Consider the following 18358-nt stretch of genomic DNA (forward strand, 5'->3'; position numbering starts at 1 on the left):
CTGCAGCTTTAAATGACATCGTTCAGGGTCTGTGCAGCTGCTCATGTGATCATCGATGAGTGATCACTCTGTGTGTGTGTGTGTGTGTGTGTGTCTCGCCCCGTCCTCCAGCTGCTCAGCAGTGTGTTTGAGCATTGAGCAGTGCTGCAGGAGGAGGTAAGATGCTGTGTTTGTGCATGCATGTGTGTTCTTATTGTCTGTGATGGTTATTGTAGTGATTCTGTGGCTCTGGATGAGGAAGGTGCTTTGTTTGTCCTCTATATCAGCTGAACACGAGCGTGAATCTGTTCTCCGTGGTGTTGTACGTCACGCTCCTGTAAGCGCTGATGCTGCAGACGCGGCATTGGTTTGATTCATTTAATCGTCTCACTGTGTAAGTGTTTAAAGAGACGCATCCTCATTCTGAACATGAAATCATCTCTGTGCAACATAAAGGGAAGAATCCTGCAATGCAAAATCAGTCGGGACATATTTCAACACTGTAAAGATCCTAAAAGAGCAAAAGCTCCATTCATCATAGTTTGGTCCTAAATTAAGACCATAAATGCAATAAAATAATTTTAAGCTTTATGTAATTTTAAGTAATTTTTTATATATTTAAAAAATATTTCTATTTAGATTCAATTTATTTTATTGTAGTTTTAGTATTTATTTTAGTACTTGAATTTAAACTGCATTTCAGCTGGCTGCCAAGGCAATATCTTTAATTTAGTTTAACTTTTACTAAAACAATTATCATTTAAATAGAAATTGAATAGGAAAACATATCATACATGCAATACTATACATGAAAAAAATACAAAACAGTTTTTATTAATATTGTTTTATATTTTATTTTACATTTTTATTTTAATGTTGAAGTTTTATGTGTTTTTGTCCTTTTTTTAAATGAATGTTTATTTAAATAAAATAACATAAAATAAATGTACTTTAATTTACCAAGACAACATTTCTTAAAAAGTAAAACACGAAACTTAAAAGTAAAATATAATAGAATCTAATAAGTAAAAAAATATTAACAAAAACTCTTATTATATCAACGATATAAAAATAACTTTGGGATTTGTTGGGTTAGTGAAGTGGATTGAGGTTATTTTATTTGCATTTTTATTCATTTCGTAGTTTCGATTTTAGTTTTCTTTTTCTTTTTTTTTTATTAATCCAATTAAAATTGTATTCTATTGATAGCTCTACAAAAAAGAAAATAGAAAAATATAATCTAGTTTAAATCTAATTTATTCATTTTAATTCAGCTTTTCAACTCAATGAAAAATGTTTTCTTGGCAACTAGCTGAAATAAAATAATATTATTTTTTAATTTTGTTTCATTTTATTCCAGTAAACATTTATGCTATATATATACATTGTTGTCAAAGTCACCTTTATTTATATAGCGCTTTAAACAAAATACATTGCGTCAAAGCAACTGAACAACATTCATTAGGAAAACAGTGTCAATAATGCAAAATGATAGTTAAAGGCAGTTCATCATTGAATTCAGTGATGTCATCTCTGTTCAGTTAAATAGTGTCTGTGCATTTATTTGCAATCAAGTCAACGATATCGCTGTAGATGAAGTGTCCCCAACTAAGCAAGCCAGAGGCGACAGCGGCAAGGAACCGAAACTCCATCGGTGACAGAATGGAGAAAAAAACCTTGGGAGAAACCAGGCTCAGTTGGGGGGCCAGTTCTCCTCTGACCAGACGAAACCAGTAGTTCAATTCCAGACTGCAGCAAAGTCAGATTGTGCAGAAGAATCATCTGTTTCCTGTGGTCTTGTCCTGGTGCTCCTCTGAGACAAGGTCTTTACAGGGGATCTGTATCTGGGGCTCTAGTTGTCCTGGTCTCCGCTGTCTTTCAGGGATGTAGAGGTCCTTTCTAGGTGCTGATCCAGCATCTGGTCTGGATACGTACTGGATCCGGGTGACTGCAGTGACCCTCTGATCTGGACACAGACTGGATCTGGTGGCCACGGTGACCTCGGAACAAGAGAGAAACAGACAAATATTAGCGTAGATGCCATTCTTCTAATGATGTAGCAAGTACATAGGTTGTTATGGGAAGTGTTTCCGGTTCCGGTTTACCTAATTAATGCAGCCTAAAAATCCTTTAACGGATTTGGATAATAAAAGCATATTAGTATGTTGTGTGTATGCCAGGTTAAAGAGATGGGTCTTTAATCTAGATTTAAACTGCAAGAGTGTGTCTGCCTCCCGAACACTGTTAGGTAGGTTATTCCAGAGTTTAGGCGCCAAATAGGAAAAGGATCTGCCGCTGCAGTTGATTTTGATATTCTAGGTATTATCAAATTGCCTGAGTTTTGAGAACGTAGCGGACGTAGAGGATTATAATGTAAAAGGAGCTCATTCAAATACTGAGGTGCTAAACCATTCAGGGCTTTATAGGTAATAAGCAGTATTTTAAAATCTATACGATGCTTGATAGGGAGCCAGTGCAGTGTTGACAGGACCGGGCTAATATGGTCATACTTCCTGGTTCTAGTAAGAACTCTTGCTGCTGCATTTTGTACTAGCTGTAGTTTGTTTACTAAGCGTGCAGAACAACCACCCAATAAAGCATTACAATAATCTAACCATGAGGTCATAAAAGCATGGATTAACATTTCTGCATTTGACATTGAGAGCATAGGCCGTAATTTAGATATATTTTTGAGATGGAAAAAAGCAGTTTTACAAATGCTAGAAACGTGGCTTTCTAAGGAAAGATTGCGATCAAATAGCACACCTAGGTTCTTAACTGATGATGAAGAATTGACAGAGCAACCATCAAGTCTTAGACAGTGTTCTAGGTTATTACAAGCGGAGTTTTTAGGTCCTATAATTAACACCTCTGTTTTTTTCTGTAAGAAATTACTCGTCATCCAGTTTTTTATATCGACTATGCAATCCATTAGTTTTTCAAATTGGTGTGTTTCACCGGGCTGCGAAGAAATATAGAGTTGAGTATCATCAGCATAACAGTGAAAGCTAACACCATGTTTCCTGATGATATCTCCCAAGGGTAACATATAAAGCGTGAAGAGTAGCGGCCCTAGTACTGAGCCTTGAGGTACTCCATACTGCACTTGTGATCGATAGGATACATCTTCATTCACTGCTACGAACTGATGGCGGTCATATAAGTACGATTTAAACCATGCTAATGCACTTCCACTGATGCCAACAAAGTGTTCAAGTCTATGCAAAAGAATGTTGTGGTCAATTGTGTCAAACGCAGCACTAAGATCCAATAAAACTAATAGAGAGATACACCCACGATCAGATGATAAGAGCAGATCATTTGTAACTCTAAGGAGAGCAGTCTCAGTACTATGATACTGTCTAAATCCTGACTGGAAATCCTCACATATACCATTTTTCTCTAAGAAGGAATATAATTGAGAGGATACCACCTTTTCTAGTATCTTGGACAGAAAAGGGAGATTCGAGATTGGTCTATAATTAACTAGTTCTTTGGGGTCAAGCTGTGGTTTTTTGATGAGAGGCTTAATAACAGCCAGTTTGAAGGTTTTGGGGACATGTCCTAATGACAATGAGGAATTAATAATAGTCAGAAGAGGATCTATGACTTCTGGAAGCACCTCTTTCAGGAGCTTAGATGGTATAGGGTCTAACATACATGTTGTTGGTTTAGATGATTTAACAAGTTTATACAATTCTTCCTCTCCTATGGTAGAGAATGAGTGGAACTGTTCCTCAGGGGGTCTATAGTGCACTGTCTGATGTGATACTGTAGCTGACGGCTGAATGGTTGCAATTTTATCTCTAATAGTATCGATTTTAGAAGTAAAGTAGTTCATAAAGTCATTACTGCTGTGGTGTTGGGTAATGTCAACACTTGTTGAGGCTTTATTTTTCGTTAATTTAGCCACTGTATTGAATAAATACCTGGGGTTATGTTTGTTTTCTTCTAAAAGAGAAGAAAAGTAATCGGATCTAGCAGTTTTTAATGCTTTTCTGTAGGATATGTTACTTTCCCGCCAAGCAATACGAAATACCTCTAGTTTTGATTTCCTCCAGCTGCGCTCCATTTTTCGGGCTGCTCTCTTTAGGGTGCGAGTATGCTCATTATACCATGGTGTCAAACTGTTTTCCTTAACCTTCCTTAAGCGTAAAGGAGCAACTGTAAAGTGCTAGAAACTTTAAAGTGCTAGAAAAGAGAGAGTCCATAGTTTCTGTTACATCATCAAGTTGTTCTGAGGTTTTGGATATGCTAAGGAATTTGGATACATCAGGAAGATAACTTAAAAAGCAGTCTTTTGTGTTAGAAGTGATGGTTCTTCCATACTTGTAACAAGAAGTAGGATTTACAATTTTGGCTATATGAATTTTGCACAAAACTAAATTATGATCTGAGATATCATCACTTGGCTGAATAATTTCAACACCATCAACATCAATTCCATGTGACAGTATTAAATCTAGAGTATGATTTCGACAATGAGTAGGTCCTGAAACGTGTTGTCTAACACCAATAGAGTTCAGAATGTCTATAAATGCTAAATGTTGTATGTGTGTATATAATATAACATGTTATATGTATATATTGAAATTTTTGTTTTTTAGTTTTTTTGTGGTTGTAGTTTAAGTGTTGTAATAACCCTGCTGTGAAGGCAGCCGTAATCTCCTGTGCTGAAGATGTGAGTGTGTAAAGCGGTTCCTGTGTTTCTGTCAGGATTCGGAGGGTGTGGAGATCATGCTGGGAGTTTGTTCCAGCGGCCTCCTCGTCTACAGAGATAAACTGCGCATCAATCGCTTCGCCTGGCCCAAAATAATCAAGATCTCCTACAAGAGGAACAACTTCTACATCAGAGTGCGTCCAGGAGAGGTGAGATGGACTGCTGCTTGTCTGATGGAGTCTGAACGAGTCTAAGACGCTTGTTTTTCTGTTTCCTCTCAGCTGGAACAGTTCGAGAGCACCATCGGTTTCAAGCTCTTCAGTCACAAAGCAGCAAAGAGACTCTGGAAAGTGTGTGTGGAGCATCACACCTTCTTCAGGTCAGCTGTGCGCATTAACATTTAGCATTTTTATTTCTTATATCTAATCCTTTTAGTCATTTTTATCCATTTTTATTAAGTGTGTCTTTTTATTTTTTACTATTTGTTTATTTCAGTTTGTCATTTTACTGCTTCGTTTAAATGAAACATTTAAATGAATGTTATTTTAGTATTGTTTTTATTAATTTTTATTTCAGTTTGTCATTGTAGTACTTCACACTAAAATGTTTTGTGTTATTTTAGTATCGAGATAATAGTTTTATTAATAATATTAATAGTTTTTATAGGTAAAATGAGTTTTTATTATGTTTTTATATATTCTGCTGTATTTTTTAAAAATGTCTTTTATAGTTTTTCTTCATTATTTTTATTTTAAAATATATACAAATATTTTTGTTGTTGTTATTATTTTAGTTCGTGAAGTTAAATTAAATGAAAAAAATGAAAAATGTTGCTATGTCAACTAGATAAAATATTATTTCTTATATTTTATTTTGTTTCTTCAGTGTTTTTATCATTAACTAAAAAAAATAAAATCTTTCTCCTCTTTGATGTTTTTTATTTTTATTTTTTTAACAAATAACTGGTATAAACAAATGTTTTGTCATCATATTTCATCTTTTGTGCTTGAAAATGTGTAAGGTTTCCATTAAAAGCATCAGAGGATGTTTAGATGTAAATGATCACTAACTAGCGTTCTGATTCTTGCGTCCTGATAGGCTGGTTTCTCCTGAAGCTCCGCCCAAGCGCTTCCTGTCGTTGGGCTCAAAGTTCCGCTACAGCGGCCGAACACAAGCGCAGACGCGCCGCGCTAGCTCTCAGATCGCTCGGGCCGCTCCACAGTTCCAGCGACGACACACGGTCACCGCTAGCATGGACAGCAGTGCGTAACACTAGCTCACACTAACCTGCTGGACACATTACGGAGTTATAAAGCTGTGCGAGCTTGCAATGCATTACAAGTCTGTGTGTGCTAAATGCATCCTTCTTCATAAATTACAATTAATGTACACCTTAAAAAATATATAAATATATATATATTTATTATTAGCATCATTATATATTTTATATAATATATTTTTTATGCATTATGTATTGGTGATTCACTGAATTTGACTAAATATGTGGAATAAATTAAATATTCATCATATTTTTACTTAACCTGATGTCTTTATTATTTAATATAAGTTTGAATAAATAATTTTTTTTTTTTATAGCGACCATTATAATTGTTATATTTCAACCACAAATTGGAATAAAAACAATTATGTTATAAAAAAAATTAGATTTAAAAAAAAAAAAGTTTGTACAACTCCGTTTTGGTCTGAGTGTTGATTTATTAAATACATTTGATTAATTCATTAATTATTAAATCACATTTTCAGTTTCCAACCAAATTTTCATTTTGGTGCATCGCTGGTATTTATATAATTAATTAATTTTAGTGACATAATTACAGCAAAGCAGTTTATATTGTTCATGTATAATAATATTAATGCATATAGTGATTTATATATATATAGTTTGTACTGGTGTATAAGGTACAAAGGAGTTTTGCATATATAAATACTGATTTGTTCCTCTTTTTTGATGTAGGATCAAATGTATCTTTTCTGAATGATTGTAACAATGTATCTGTGTGATCAGCGACGGTCAACCATGACAACGGGAAAAACGCCAAACCTGCTGTTGCTATAGATGACCTCATCGCCTTGGAAACGCCAGAGAAGAAAGCAGAGGAGATGAACTCAGTGGAGGAGGAGAATAAAACCAGCGGTGACGAATCAGAACAGGCCCCGCCCCCCTCCGTCACCAAGGTAACGTCAAATGAATGACACTTCAGTAAAAGTCAAATGACTTTTTGTTTGCATAATCACTAATGTCTGGATTTTAAATGACAACAGTTTATCTTATAGCAAAATGTTCAGATAAAGCTTTCAAAAAGTTTCATACAAAGGTAAACCTCTGATTCCAGGGTTAAGTCCTAATAATTGATTAATAAATGGATTTATGTATTTTATCTGCTCCATAAATAATTCTAGATAACTTATCTGAATGGTTTAAATGTGTAGAATTAAACATAAGCTTGTTTTTCATCAACCGGTCACAGTTTACAGCAGGGCATGCCATGCATTTCTATGAAATACGAAAGTATATCTAATTTAAGTTTAAATCATAAAACTTTTACAATATGAAAATGTAGTAGGATTTCTCTCATTTAAATTTTCGGAAATTCAGAAATTTTTATAATTATTATTTTTTTATAATCAAAAAGGATGTCTAATCAATTCTAACCAGCTTTCTTGCTCCTCTCTTGACCACACACTTTTTTGTAGAGCTGAAACAACGAATCGATTTAATCAATTAAAATCGATTATTAAAATAGTTGTCAACTAATTTAGTCATCGATTCGTTGCTAAATAACTTTTATTTGCCGTAAGCGGCTCATTTCGTGCATATTTCAAATCTGCGGTGACCAAAGTGTGGCAGTAATGAGCCACCGGAGGTTTTACTCAGCCAGTACAACAGGAGAAGTAGCGAATAGCCAATAGCTGGCCTCGTTTTATGTCACGTGCTTCCCGAACAGCGTCTCTGCAGCATTCAGCGTGATGTGGGAGTAATTTACTTTGAGCCTTCAAAAAAGAAGAGTAACCTGTAAACTCTGCACTACTGAACTGTTTAAGGGGACGTTAACATATCGCGTCTTTTGCGCGCTCAAGTTCGTTATTTCCAACACCGCACAGCATCGAGTTAAAAACATTTCAACTTTTCAGAATGCTGCAAGCGCATCGCGGGTCATGTGACAAGAACTAACCAATCAGCTTCATCCTTTCCCGTAACAACGTTAAAAGCTCAGTCAAGATGAAAGGAACAGCTGATCATAGTTGTATATAGATTTCCATTTTGAAATAAATTTAGTAGCAGAGCTACTGCAAGCGATATTTAGAGCTGCAAATCCATTTATCCTTTGCTGAAATTTCCGCGTCTTCAAGGAGAGAGCACGTCATGGTTGCTTAGCAACGGCAGATGCCTCAGGGGCGCTTCTGCGCGAGCGCTTTGGAAAGGAGGAGAAAGCGGCGCGCCTAGCGTTTTCCACGCGTTTTTAGGCGTGATATGTGAACGGCCCCTAAGACTTTCATTTGTGCAGATTCTCCAGTACAATGTTGTTTGCAAATGTTTAGTCGTAAAAGCTGATAACATTGCTTTTTAACAGTTAACATTTAAAGCTTTACAAACATGTTCTGTGATCAGTTTGTCGTTAAGCAGTTAATAATTCAGTCGTGCAGCCTAATTATGACTGAATGAGAGAGGTAAATGTTTAAAGATATTTGAAATGCACTTTTTTTCTAAGTATTCACTGCTCTTTTTCACACAGCAGGTTTTTTGTGTGTGTCCATTTTTTTTCTGGACAACCGTCTGATGGATTTTACTTTAAATTGTGAGTTCCATTCAGGTTTCATGCCATTGGCACTTTATTCGAAGGATTGTTTACAATTTCACAGCAAAAGCTATAAAGCTGTTTCCTAGTAAATAATAAAATACAATGCACTGCAATTTTATTCTGTTTTATCCTTATTCTTCGTGAAAATATGTTCTGAAAGATTCCTTAAGCTTTGTTCGGGATGTTAAACTACTTTAGGAGCTCTAAGGACTGCCATGGTGAAAACATTATTTGAAATCTCCTTGTGAAATTTGCTAGAGTATGGGTCAGTGTTCTGATTGCAGAAGAGTTCAACAAAGGATCACTAACACATAATAAAACAACTCCAGGTATATTTTCGATGAGGATATGACAGTGCAAAATGGTTAAAATCTCTTAAAAATCTATGCTGAATGATAAAGACCCTTTATCAATAATTTACTTGGGGAAAAAATGGAAAAAACTAAAATATAAGTACATAAACCGATTAATCGTAAACAACAAGTGAAGTGAAGTGACATTCAGCCAAGTATGGTTACCCATACTCAGAATTTGTGCTCTGCCATTAACCCATCCGAAGTGCACGCACACAGAGATCTGATCTGATCAGCGATGTTGATCAAACTGTTATTTTCTGTCCTTTACTAAACAGATTTCTTGCTCTTCTCTTGACCACACATTATTTTCTTTCAAACATGCATACTTTTATTTTATGCATGCATGTTTTCCCTCCACCATCATCAGTCGTGTCCGTACTCATCGGATCCGTTGGGATCTGAGCTCTCTCTCCCGTCTTCTCCCGTCTCGTCCACTAAAGTGCGCAGGAGACGCAGAGAAAGCAGCCGCAAGCGTGCTTCCTCCGTCAGTCCGGCCAAAACCACAGCGGGCTGCCGGCGGCGTCAGGCCCAAGCGGATCGTAAAGCGGCTCTTCTGGAGGAACGAGCGCTGCTTCTGTCCGCACGCAAGCAGAGACTGGACCAGAGCCGCAGCCGAGGAGGAACGCTCTTCTCCTTCTCTCTGCATCTCCCCGATCTGCCCTCGCTGCTGGACGACGACGGTTACCTGAGCTTCCCTGACCTCACCGAGCTGCGCTTCCTGCCCGAGAGCCTGCATCACTTCATGCCCATCAAGTCTCCCTCACTCATCCCCTGCTTCCTCTTCATCTTCTTCTTCCTGCTCTCCACCTCGTTCTCCGTGCCGTACGCGCTCACACTCTCCTTCCCGCTGGCGCTGTGTCTCTGCTATCTGGAGCCCAGGGCCGCGTCGCTCGGATCGTCTCTGGCGCAGGGCTTCCAGGACCGTTCAGACGATGAGGTGTGTGTGTGTGTTAGAGAGAGTGTTTCATCTGTTCATTCTCATTCACCACATACTGTGCGGTTATTGTCATCATTATTGTTTGGAAAACGCTCTTCTACTGGCACCTTCCACAAATAGAAATAAAAAAATAAAGCCTCTGGTCAAACCTCCATCTGTGGAAAATGTCTTCTGTAAAAGTCATCCTCACTTGTCTGATGCATGTTGGAGAATGTATGAAGAGCCACCATCAGGATTATGTGATGAAACGCTACACGCTGTTCTCATGCATCACATCAGGTTCATGTTCTCATCGTCTCTGCTGCATTATGAAGAGCAGACCTTCCTTTCATGTTGAGTCACATCCTCATGAAGAACGTTTTATCTCTGGTCTATAATGATCTGATCAGGGATTGTTTTCCTTTATTGCTGCGTTCTTTCGGGATGTTCTTTACTCAAACAGACAGACAGCGATCAAACCAACTTCACTTGTGATGATGACACATCGGCGACTGAGGTGTGTAGTTTACTGCACTTTTATTCCCAGTAGCTTGTGTTTTTGTGCTTGTAATGAGTGTATAACTTGTCTCTCATCCTCTCTTTCAACTTCTTACTCCTTATAGTCTGACTTTGAGGACAGCTTTGACATAAGGACACAGGTATCGATAATCTATGGTGTTTTGAGAAGGCAGAAACCACTTTAAGGTGGTTCGATGGTCTTTTATGGGTTTTATTTCGAGCTAGTCAGGCTGAGAAACCAGCAAAGACCAGCAAACCTCCATAGACTGGTTTGAAGCCAATCATCATCATGTCTGTCTCCGCTGCTGATACTGTGATGCTGATGTTTGTCAAATTGAGCTGGAAAAGATGATTTTAAAATGGCGTGAGTGTGAGTAAATATCGTCAGATTTAGTTTAGTTTTAAACGCCCTTCCCTTGATTAACTGAGCTCTTTATTAGCAGTGTTTGGAAAGCTAACGACTGGTCAAACCGGTTGTGTTAGGCTCTGTTAAACCCAATAAAACAATCTCCTGACTGTTGCATATGAAGCGTTTGTTTAGTTTTCTTGAGTGTTTGTTCACAGTCATCCGGTGTGTTTTCCATCATGGCTTCTTCTCTCTGATGTTACTCTCTTGTGTCTGTAGATGTCAGAGGAGGATAAAGCTGAACCTGAAGATGTTCCAGTGAAGCCGGATCGTTCGTCTGATGCTGTGGAGGTTAGATATTTCTGTTTACTACATCATAAACACGTGTGTTGTTTACTAAATGCATACTGAAGCACGTGTCTCAATATACGAGCACATGAACGATCTCTAGGACTGCTCTGAGAGCCACTTCATGAGCCTTTGACCCTCCCTTCTGAGAAAAACTGTAGTCATATCATATGAAATTAGAAGGTCTTCACAGCAACCTGTCAAAATAAAAGTTCGAAGAAGAAACTGAGACAAATTACATAATGTAGTGATAGTATTACTAGTAACAATACAATTATTATTAAAACATGATTTGATAAGGAAGATGTTCCATATATTAAAAATAAAAATATAAACCTGAATTTATTGAGCAGAGAAAAAACACAGTATTTCTGGAATTAATAAATAAATAAAATAATACATTTTTTTGTTTTAATATAAAAATCGATTAATGAGAGATGCTTTTGATTATTACAGTGTAATGAAATCATTAAAATTTAATCCAGTAAAATAATGAACAACAGTATTTGGTAAATAAATAAATAAGTTTGTTTGTTTAATCATAAAAAAGGTGTTTAATTATTATAACGTCTAGAAAAATTAAAATGGTAAAAAACGAGTTTTGAAAAACATAAAACTTAATTTGGGAAAAAGTAAACAGGATTTCATAGAGCCCTACGTATGCTTAGAAGAAAAACGCTTTCGGGGTGTAATACAACCTGAATGTGTTCATGAGATTCACCCTTTCTGTCTGAAAATCTGAACCTGATTTAGTCAGACATGGTGTTGTGAAGCTCGGAGCTCATTTACAGTGCTGCCACAGAATCGTGGGAACTTCTGCTGGAATCTGGAGAACCCTGGACCGGAGCTTTATGAAGCCCTCACTGAGCAGCGGTATCCGAGTCTGCAAACTCAGTGTTTCTCAGACGAGATCCCCGTCTGACTGTGAGATGCTCTTCAGGATCGCATTAATCCGTCTGGGAAACGTCTCTGAGATTAATAAGATGAAATCTAATTTACCACGCATCTCCTGTTGCTGTGAGAGCTTTAGATCTGCAGCTCCATCCGTGTCAATCCTTTCTTAAAGAACATCTGCTGCTGGTTTCTGATCGTCCGTGTTCGTGATGGTTTTATAAACGATTTCCAGAGCGAGCGGTCGTTTGATTCGTTGGTGTATTTGATGTTCTCTCATCATAGATCATATCACCGTCGTCGTTTCTTAAAGACCTTCGCTAAATCTACAAATTGATGTTGTTTTCTCAAGCTTCAAATAGCAGCTGTGAGACACTGAATTATGAAAGAAAAGCACACAAGGGTCGTGTATCTCACAGCCGCTGGACAGATGGAGATCAGATCATACAATAGAGACGCTTCTGGAATCAAACTAAACCTGGATAATAGGGATCTTGTCAAGACAAGCCAGAGAAACAGATACGCCAGCTTAGCTGAAGCTTAGGTTCACATGCAGCAGGCAGTGTCAATAGTTCACGCTCACTTTAATATTGAATATTGAATCCTATCTGCTCTCCAGTGAGCCTTTTATTACTGTAGTACAGTAGTGAGATGAAGGAGAGTTAGAAGCAGCTTAAATGCTGCAGAAAACAGCAGCTTTTGTTTCCTGTCTTTTTTTAATGAAGTGAATCAGGGTAATTATTGTTAACCAAAACTGAAACCTTAAACGGTTTTATCGCTGTGTTTTAATTATTTTATTTCAGCTAGTTGCCAAGGTAACATTTTCCATTTCAGTTTAGTTCAAAACTAGAAATTAAAACTTAATTGAAACTTTATAGACATTTAATAGAACTAATAAAATTGACAAAAGCACAACTAAATGAATTACTTAAACTTTAACTAAAATTTAAAATGAAAACAGAAAATATAAAATAAATATTTTGTTTCTTTACTATTTAGCAATTTTTCAGACATTTTAAAGGTTCTCTATTTGACATCCTTCTATATTTTGACATTATCAAAGAGAACTGCTAACACTGTTATTTTGTAATGCAAATTTGCTCAAAAATGTATCCGTGTTAGTCACACTAGTTTGTATATATATATATTATACACATTTGGGGTATAAATGTGTACCTAAAAGTTGTTTAAACCTGACACAATATTCCAAAACCTTCTTTTCAGGACATCTTTGTGTTTGATGAGTCCCTCATTAATTAAGTCTTGATCTGAACGCTGCATGAACACACTCTATTCATCACATCTGGATGAATTTATTCATGAGCTGCTGGACATTTCCATTTGTTGAGAACGTTTGGCCTGGTTTTGACTTTGACAAATGGTTGAATTTAAACTGATGGTCAAGTTACATTTATTTCTATAGGGCTTTATACAATACAGATCATTTTAAAGCAGCTTTACATTAATAAACAGGAAGATATCATCAAAAATGAATCGATAATCCTTTCAGCTGTACAGAAGACAGTAGAGTTGTTTTCAGATCAGTTCTAGTTGTGTTCAGATTCGATCGGGTCAATGCAGATGAGGTGATGGTATTACTGAATATTCATTTATAAAATGATATATAAAGAGTTTAGTGTTGGCTGTGGGTCCCTTATCACTTAAAATGAGTAGCTGTCTTTATAATGAACTGACAAATCATTCAGCCATCATTGAACGGTAATTCAAGCAGTTCTGGAGTGTTTCAGAGAGGTTTCTGTGTTTGTGAATCAGCAGTCGGAGGAAGCGGTTCAAGATGTTGCTGTGGTTCACACCGAGACCAAGACCATCACATACGAGTCTTCAGAGGTGAAGCGCTCTCATCACTGATCCTGCTTCTAGTGTGTGTGGCGTGTGTGTAACACGTGTGTGTGTGTGTGTGTGTGTGTGTGTGTGTGTGTGCAGGTTGATGCGGATGGTGACTCAGATGCAGGCGTCTTCATGAGCGCTCAGACCATCACATCAGAGAACAACAGCAGCAGCACCACCACACACATCACCAAGGTCACACACACACATCACCAAGGTCACACACACACATCACCAAGGTCACACACACACACATCACCAAGGTCACACACGCACACACACACACATCACCAAGGTCACACACACACACACACACACACATCACCAAGGTCACACACACACACACACACATCACCAAGGTCACACACACATCACCAAGGTCACACACACATCACCAAGGTCACACACGCACACACACACACATCACCAAGGTCACACACACACACACACCTCACCAAGGTCACACACACACTCACACACACACACATCACCAAGGTCACACACTCACACACACACACATCACCAAGGTCACACACATCACCAAGGTCACACACGCACACACACACATCACCAAGGTCACACACACACACACACACACACACACACATCACCAAGGTCACACACACACACACACATCACCAAGGTCACACACACACACACACATCACCAAGGTCACACACACATCACCAAGGTCACACACACACACACATCACCAAGGTCACACACGCACACACACACACATCACCAAGGTCACACACGCACACACACACACATCACCAAGGTCACGCACACACACACACATCACCAAGGTCACACACGCACACAGGCACACACACACACATCACCAGGGTCACACACGCACACAGGCACACACACACACATCACCAGGGTCACAGACACACACATCACCAGGGTCACAGACACACACATCACCAGGGTCACACACACACACATCACCAGGGTCACACACACACACATCACCAGGGTCACACACACACACACATCACCAGGGTCACACACACACACACACATCACCAGGGTCACACACACACACACATCACCAGGGTCACACACACACACATCACCAGGGTCACACACACACACATCACCAGGGTCACACACACACACATCACCAGGGTCACACACACACACACACATCACCAGGGTCACACACACACACACACATCACCAGGGTCACACACACACACACACATCACCAAGGTCACACACACACACACACACACACATCACCAAGGTCACACACACACACATCACCAAGGTCACACACACACACATCACCAGGGTCACACACACACACACACATCACCAGGGTCACACACACACATCACCAGGGTCACACACACACACACATCACCAAGGACACACACACACATCACCAAGGTCACACACACACACACACATCACCAAGGTCACACACACACACACACATCACCAAGGTCACACACACACACACACACACACACACATCACCAAGGTCACACACACACACACACATCACCAAAGTCACACACGCACACACACACACACATCACCAAGGTCACACACACACACACACATCACCAGGGTCACACACACACACACACATCACCAGGGTCACACACACACATCACCAAGGTCACACACACACACACATCACCAAGGTCACACACACACACACACATCACCAAGGTCACACACACACACACACACATCACCAAGGTCACACACACACACACATCACCAAGGTCACACACACACACACATCACCAAAGTCACACACGCACACACACACACACATCACCAAGGTCACACACACACACACACACACATCACCAGGGTCACACACATCACCAGGGTCACACACACACATCACCAGGGTCACACACACACATCACCAAGGTCACACACACACACACACACACATCACCAAGGTCACACACACACACACACACACACACACATCACCAAGGTCACACACACAGACACACATCACCAAGGTCACACACACACACACACACACATCACCAAGGTCACACACGCGCACACACACACACATCACCAGGGTCACACACACACACACATCACCAAGGTCACACACACACACACATCACCAGGGTCACACACACACACACATCACCAGGGTCACACACACACACACATCACCAAGGTCACACACACACACATCACCAGGGTCACACACACACACATCACCAGGGTCACACACACACACACACACATCACCAAGGTCACACACACACACATCACCAGGGTCACACACACACACATCACCAGGGTCACACACACACACACACATCACCAGGGTCACACACACACACACACATCACCAGGGTCACACACACACACACACATCACCAAGGTCACACACACACACACACACACACATCACCAAGGTCACACACACACACATCACCAAGGTCACACACACACACATCACCAGGGTCACACACACACACACACATCACCAGGGTCACACACACACATCACCAGGGTCACACACACACACACATCACCAAGGACACACACACACATCACCAAGGTCACACACACACACATCACCAAGGTCACACACACACACACACATCACCAAGGTCACACACACACACACACACACACACACATCACCAAGGTCACACACACACACACACATCACCAAAGTCACACACGCACACACACACACACATCACCAAGGTCACACACACACACACACATCACCAGGGTCACACACACACACACACATCACCAGGGTCACACACACACATCACCAAGGTCACACACACACACACATCACCAAGGTCACACACACACACACACATCACCAAGGTCACACACACACACACACACATCACCAAGGTCACACACACACACACATCACCAAGGTCACACACACACACACATCACCAAAGTCACACACGCACACACACACACACATCACCAAGGTCACACACACACACACACATCACCAGGGTCACACACATCACCAGGGTCACACACACACATCACCAGGGTCACACACACACATCACCAAGGTCACACACACACACACACACACATCACCAAGGTCACACACACACACACACACACACACATCACCAAGGTCACACACACAGACACACATCACCAAGGTCACACACACACACACACACATCACCAAGGTCACACACGCGCACACACACACACATCACCAGGGTCACACACACACACACATCACCAAGGTCACACACACACACACATCACCAGGGTCACACACACACACACATCACCAGGGTCACACACACACACACATCACCAAGGTCACACACACACACATCACCAGGGTCACACACACACACATCACCAGGGTCACACACACACACATCACCAGGGTCACACACACACACACATCACCAAGGTCACACACACACACACACACATCACCAAGGTCACACACGCACACACACACATCACCAAGGTCACACACGCACACACACACATCACCAAGGTCACACACGCACACACACACATCACCAAGGTCACACACGCACACACACACACATCACCAAGGTCACACACGCACACACACACACACATCACCAAGGTCACACACGCACACACACACACATCACCAAGGTCACACACACACACACACACACACATCACCAAGGTCACACACACATCACCAAGGTCACACACACACACACATCACCAAGGTCACACACACACACACACACACATCACCAAGGTCACACACACACACACACATCACCAAAGTCACACACGCACACACACACACACATCACCAAGGTCACACACACACACACACATCACCAGGGTCACACACACACACACACATCACCAGGGTCACACACGCACACACACACACACATCACCAAGGTCACACACGCACACACACACACACACATCACCAAGGTCACACACACACACACACATCACCAAGGTCACACACACACACACACACACACATCACCAAGGTCACACACACATCACCAAGGTCACACACACACACACACATCACCAAGGTCACACACACACACACACATCACCAAGGTCACACACACACACACACATCACCAAAGTCACACACGCACACACACACACACATCACCAGGGTCACACACACACATCACCAAGGTCACACACACACACACACACATCACCAGGGTCACACACACACACACACATCACCAGGGTCACACACACACATCACCAAGGTCACACACACACACACACACACATCACCAAGGTCACACACACACACACACATCACCAAGGTCACACACACACACACACATCACCAAGGTCACACACACACACACACACATCACCAAGGTCACACACACAGACACACATCACCAAGGTCACACACACACACACACACATCACCAAGGTCACACACGCGCACACACACACACATCACCAGGGTCACACACACACACACATCACCAAGGTCACACACACACACATCACCAAGGTCACACACACACACATCACCAGGGTCACACATGCGCACACACACACACATCACCAGGGTCACACACACACACATCACCAAGGTCACACACACACACATCACCAGGGTCACACACACACACACACACATCACCAGGGTCACACACACATCACCAGGGTCACACACACACACACATCACCAAGGTC

General features: G+C 40.7%; 1 protein-coding gene across 4 annotated transcripts in view; it reads left to right on the forward strand.

The window, feature by feature from the left end:
- Positions 1 to 18358, forward strand: part of LOC132095937 (band 4.1-like protein 3) — a 37611-nt gene that overhangs the window by 15642 nt on the left and 3611 nt on the right. For 3 of the 4 annotated variants that reach the window (XM_059501026.1, XM_059501028.1, XM_059501027.1), the window contains exons 8-14: positions 4696 to 4848; positions 4921 to 5018; positions 5738 to 5901; positions 6666 to 6835; positions 9184 to 9753; positions 10196 to 10249; positions 10356 to 10451. In XM_059501026.1, coding sequence (XP_059357009.1) covers positions 4696 to 4848; positions 4921 to 5018; positions 5738 to 5901; positions 6666 to 6835; positions 9184 to 9753; positions 10196 to 10249; positions 10356 to 10436 — 1290 coding nt within the window. In that variant the 3' untranslated portion in view covers positions 10437 to 10451. Of the gene's footprint in view, positions 1 to 4695; positions 4849 to 4920; positions 5019 to 5737; positions 5902 to 6665; positions 6836 to 9183; positions 9754 to 10195; positions 10250 to 10355; positions 10452 to 10876; positions 10949 to 13609; positions 13685 to 13780; positions 13880 to 18358 lie in introns of those variants that run through there. The other variant, XM_059501029.1, reaches the window with a different exon arrangement.

The sequence above is a fragment of the Carassius carassius genome, chromosome 20 (assembly GCF_963082965.1).
Source record: "Carassius carassius chromosome 20, fCarCar2.1, whole genome shotgun sequence".
NCBI lineage: Eukaryota > Metazoa > Chordata > Actinopteri > Cypriniformes > Cyprinidae > Carassius > Carassius carassius.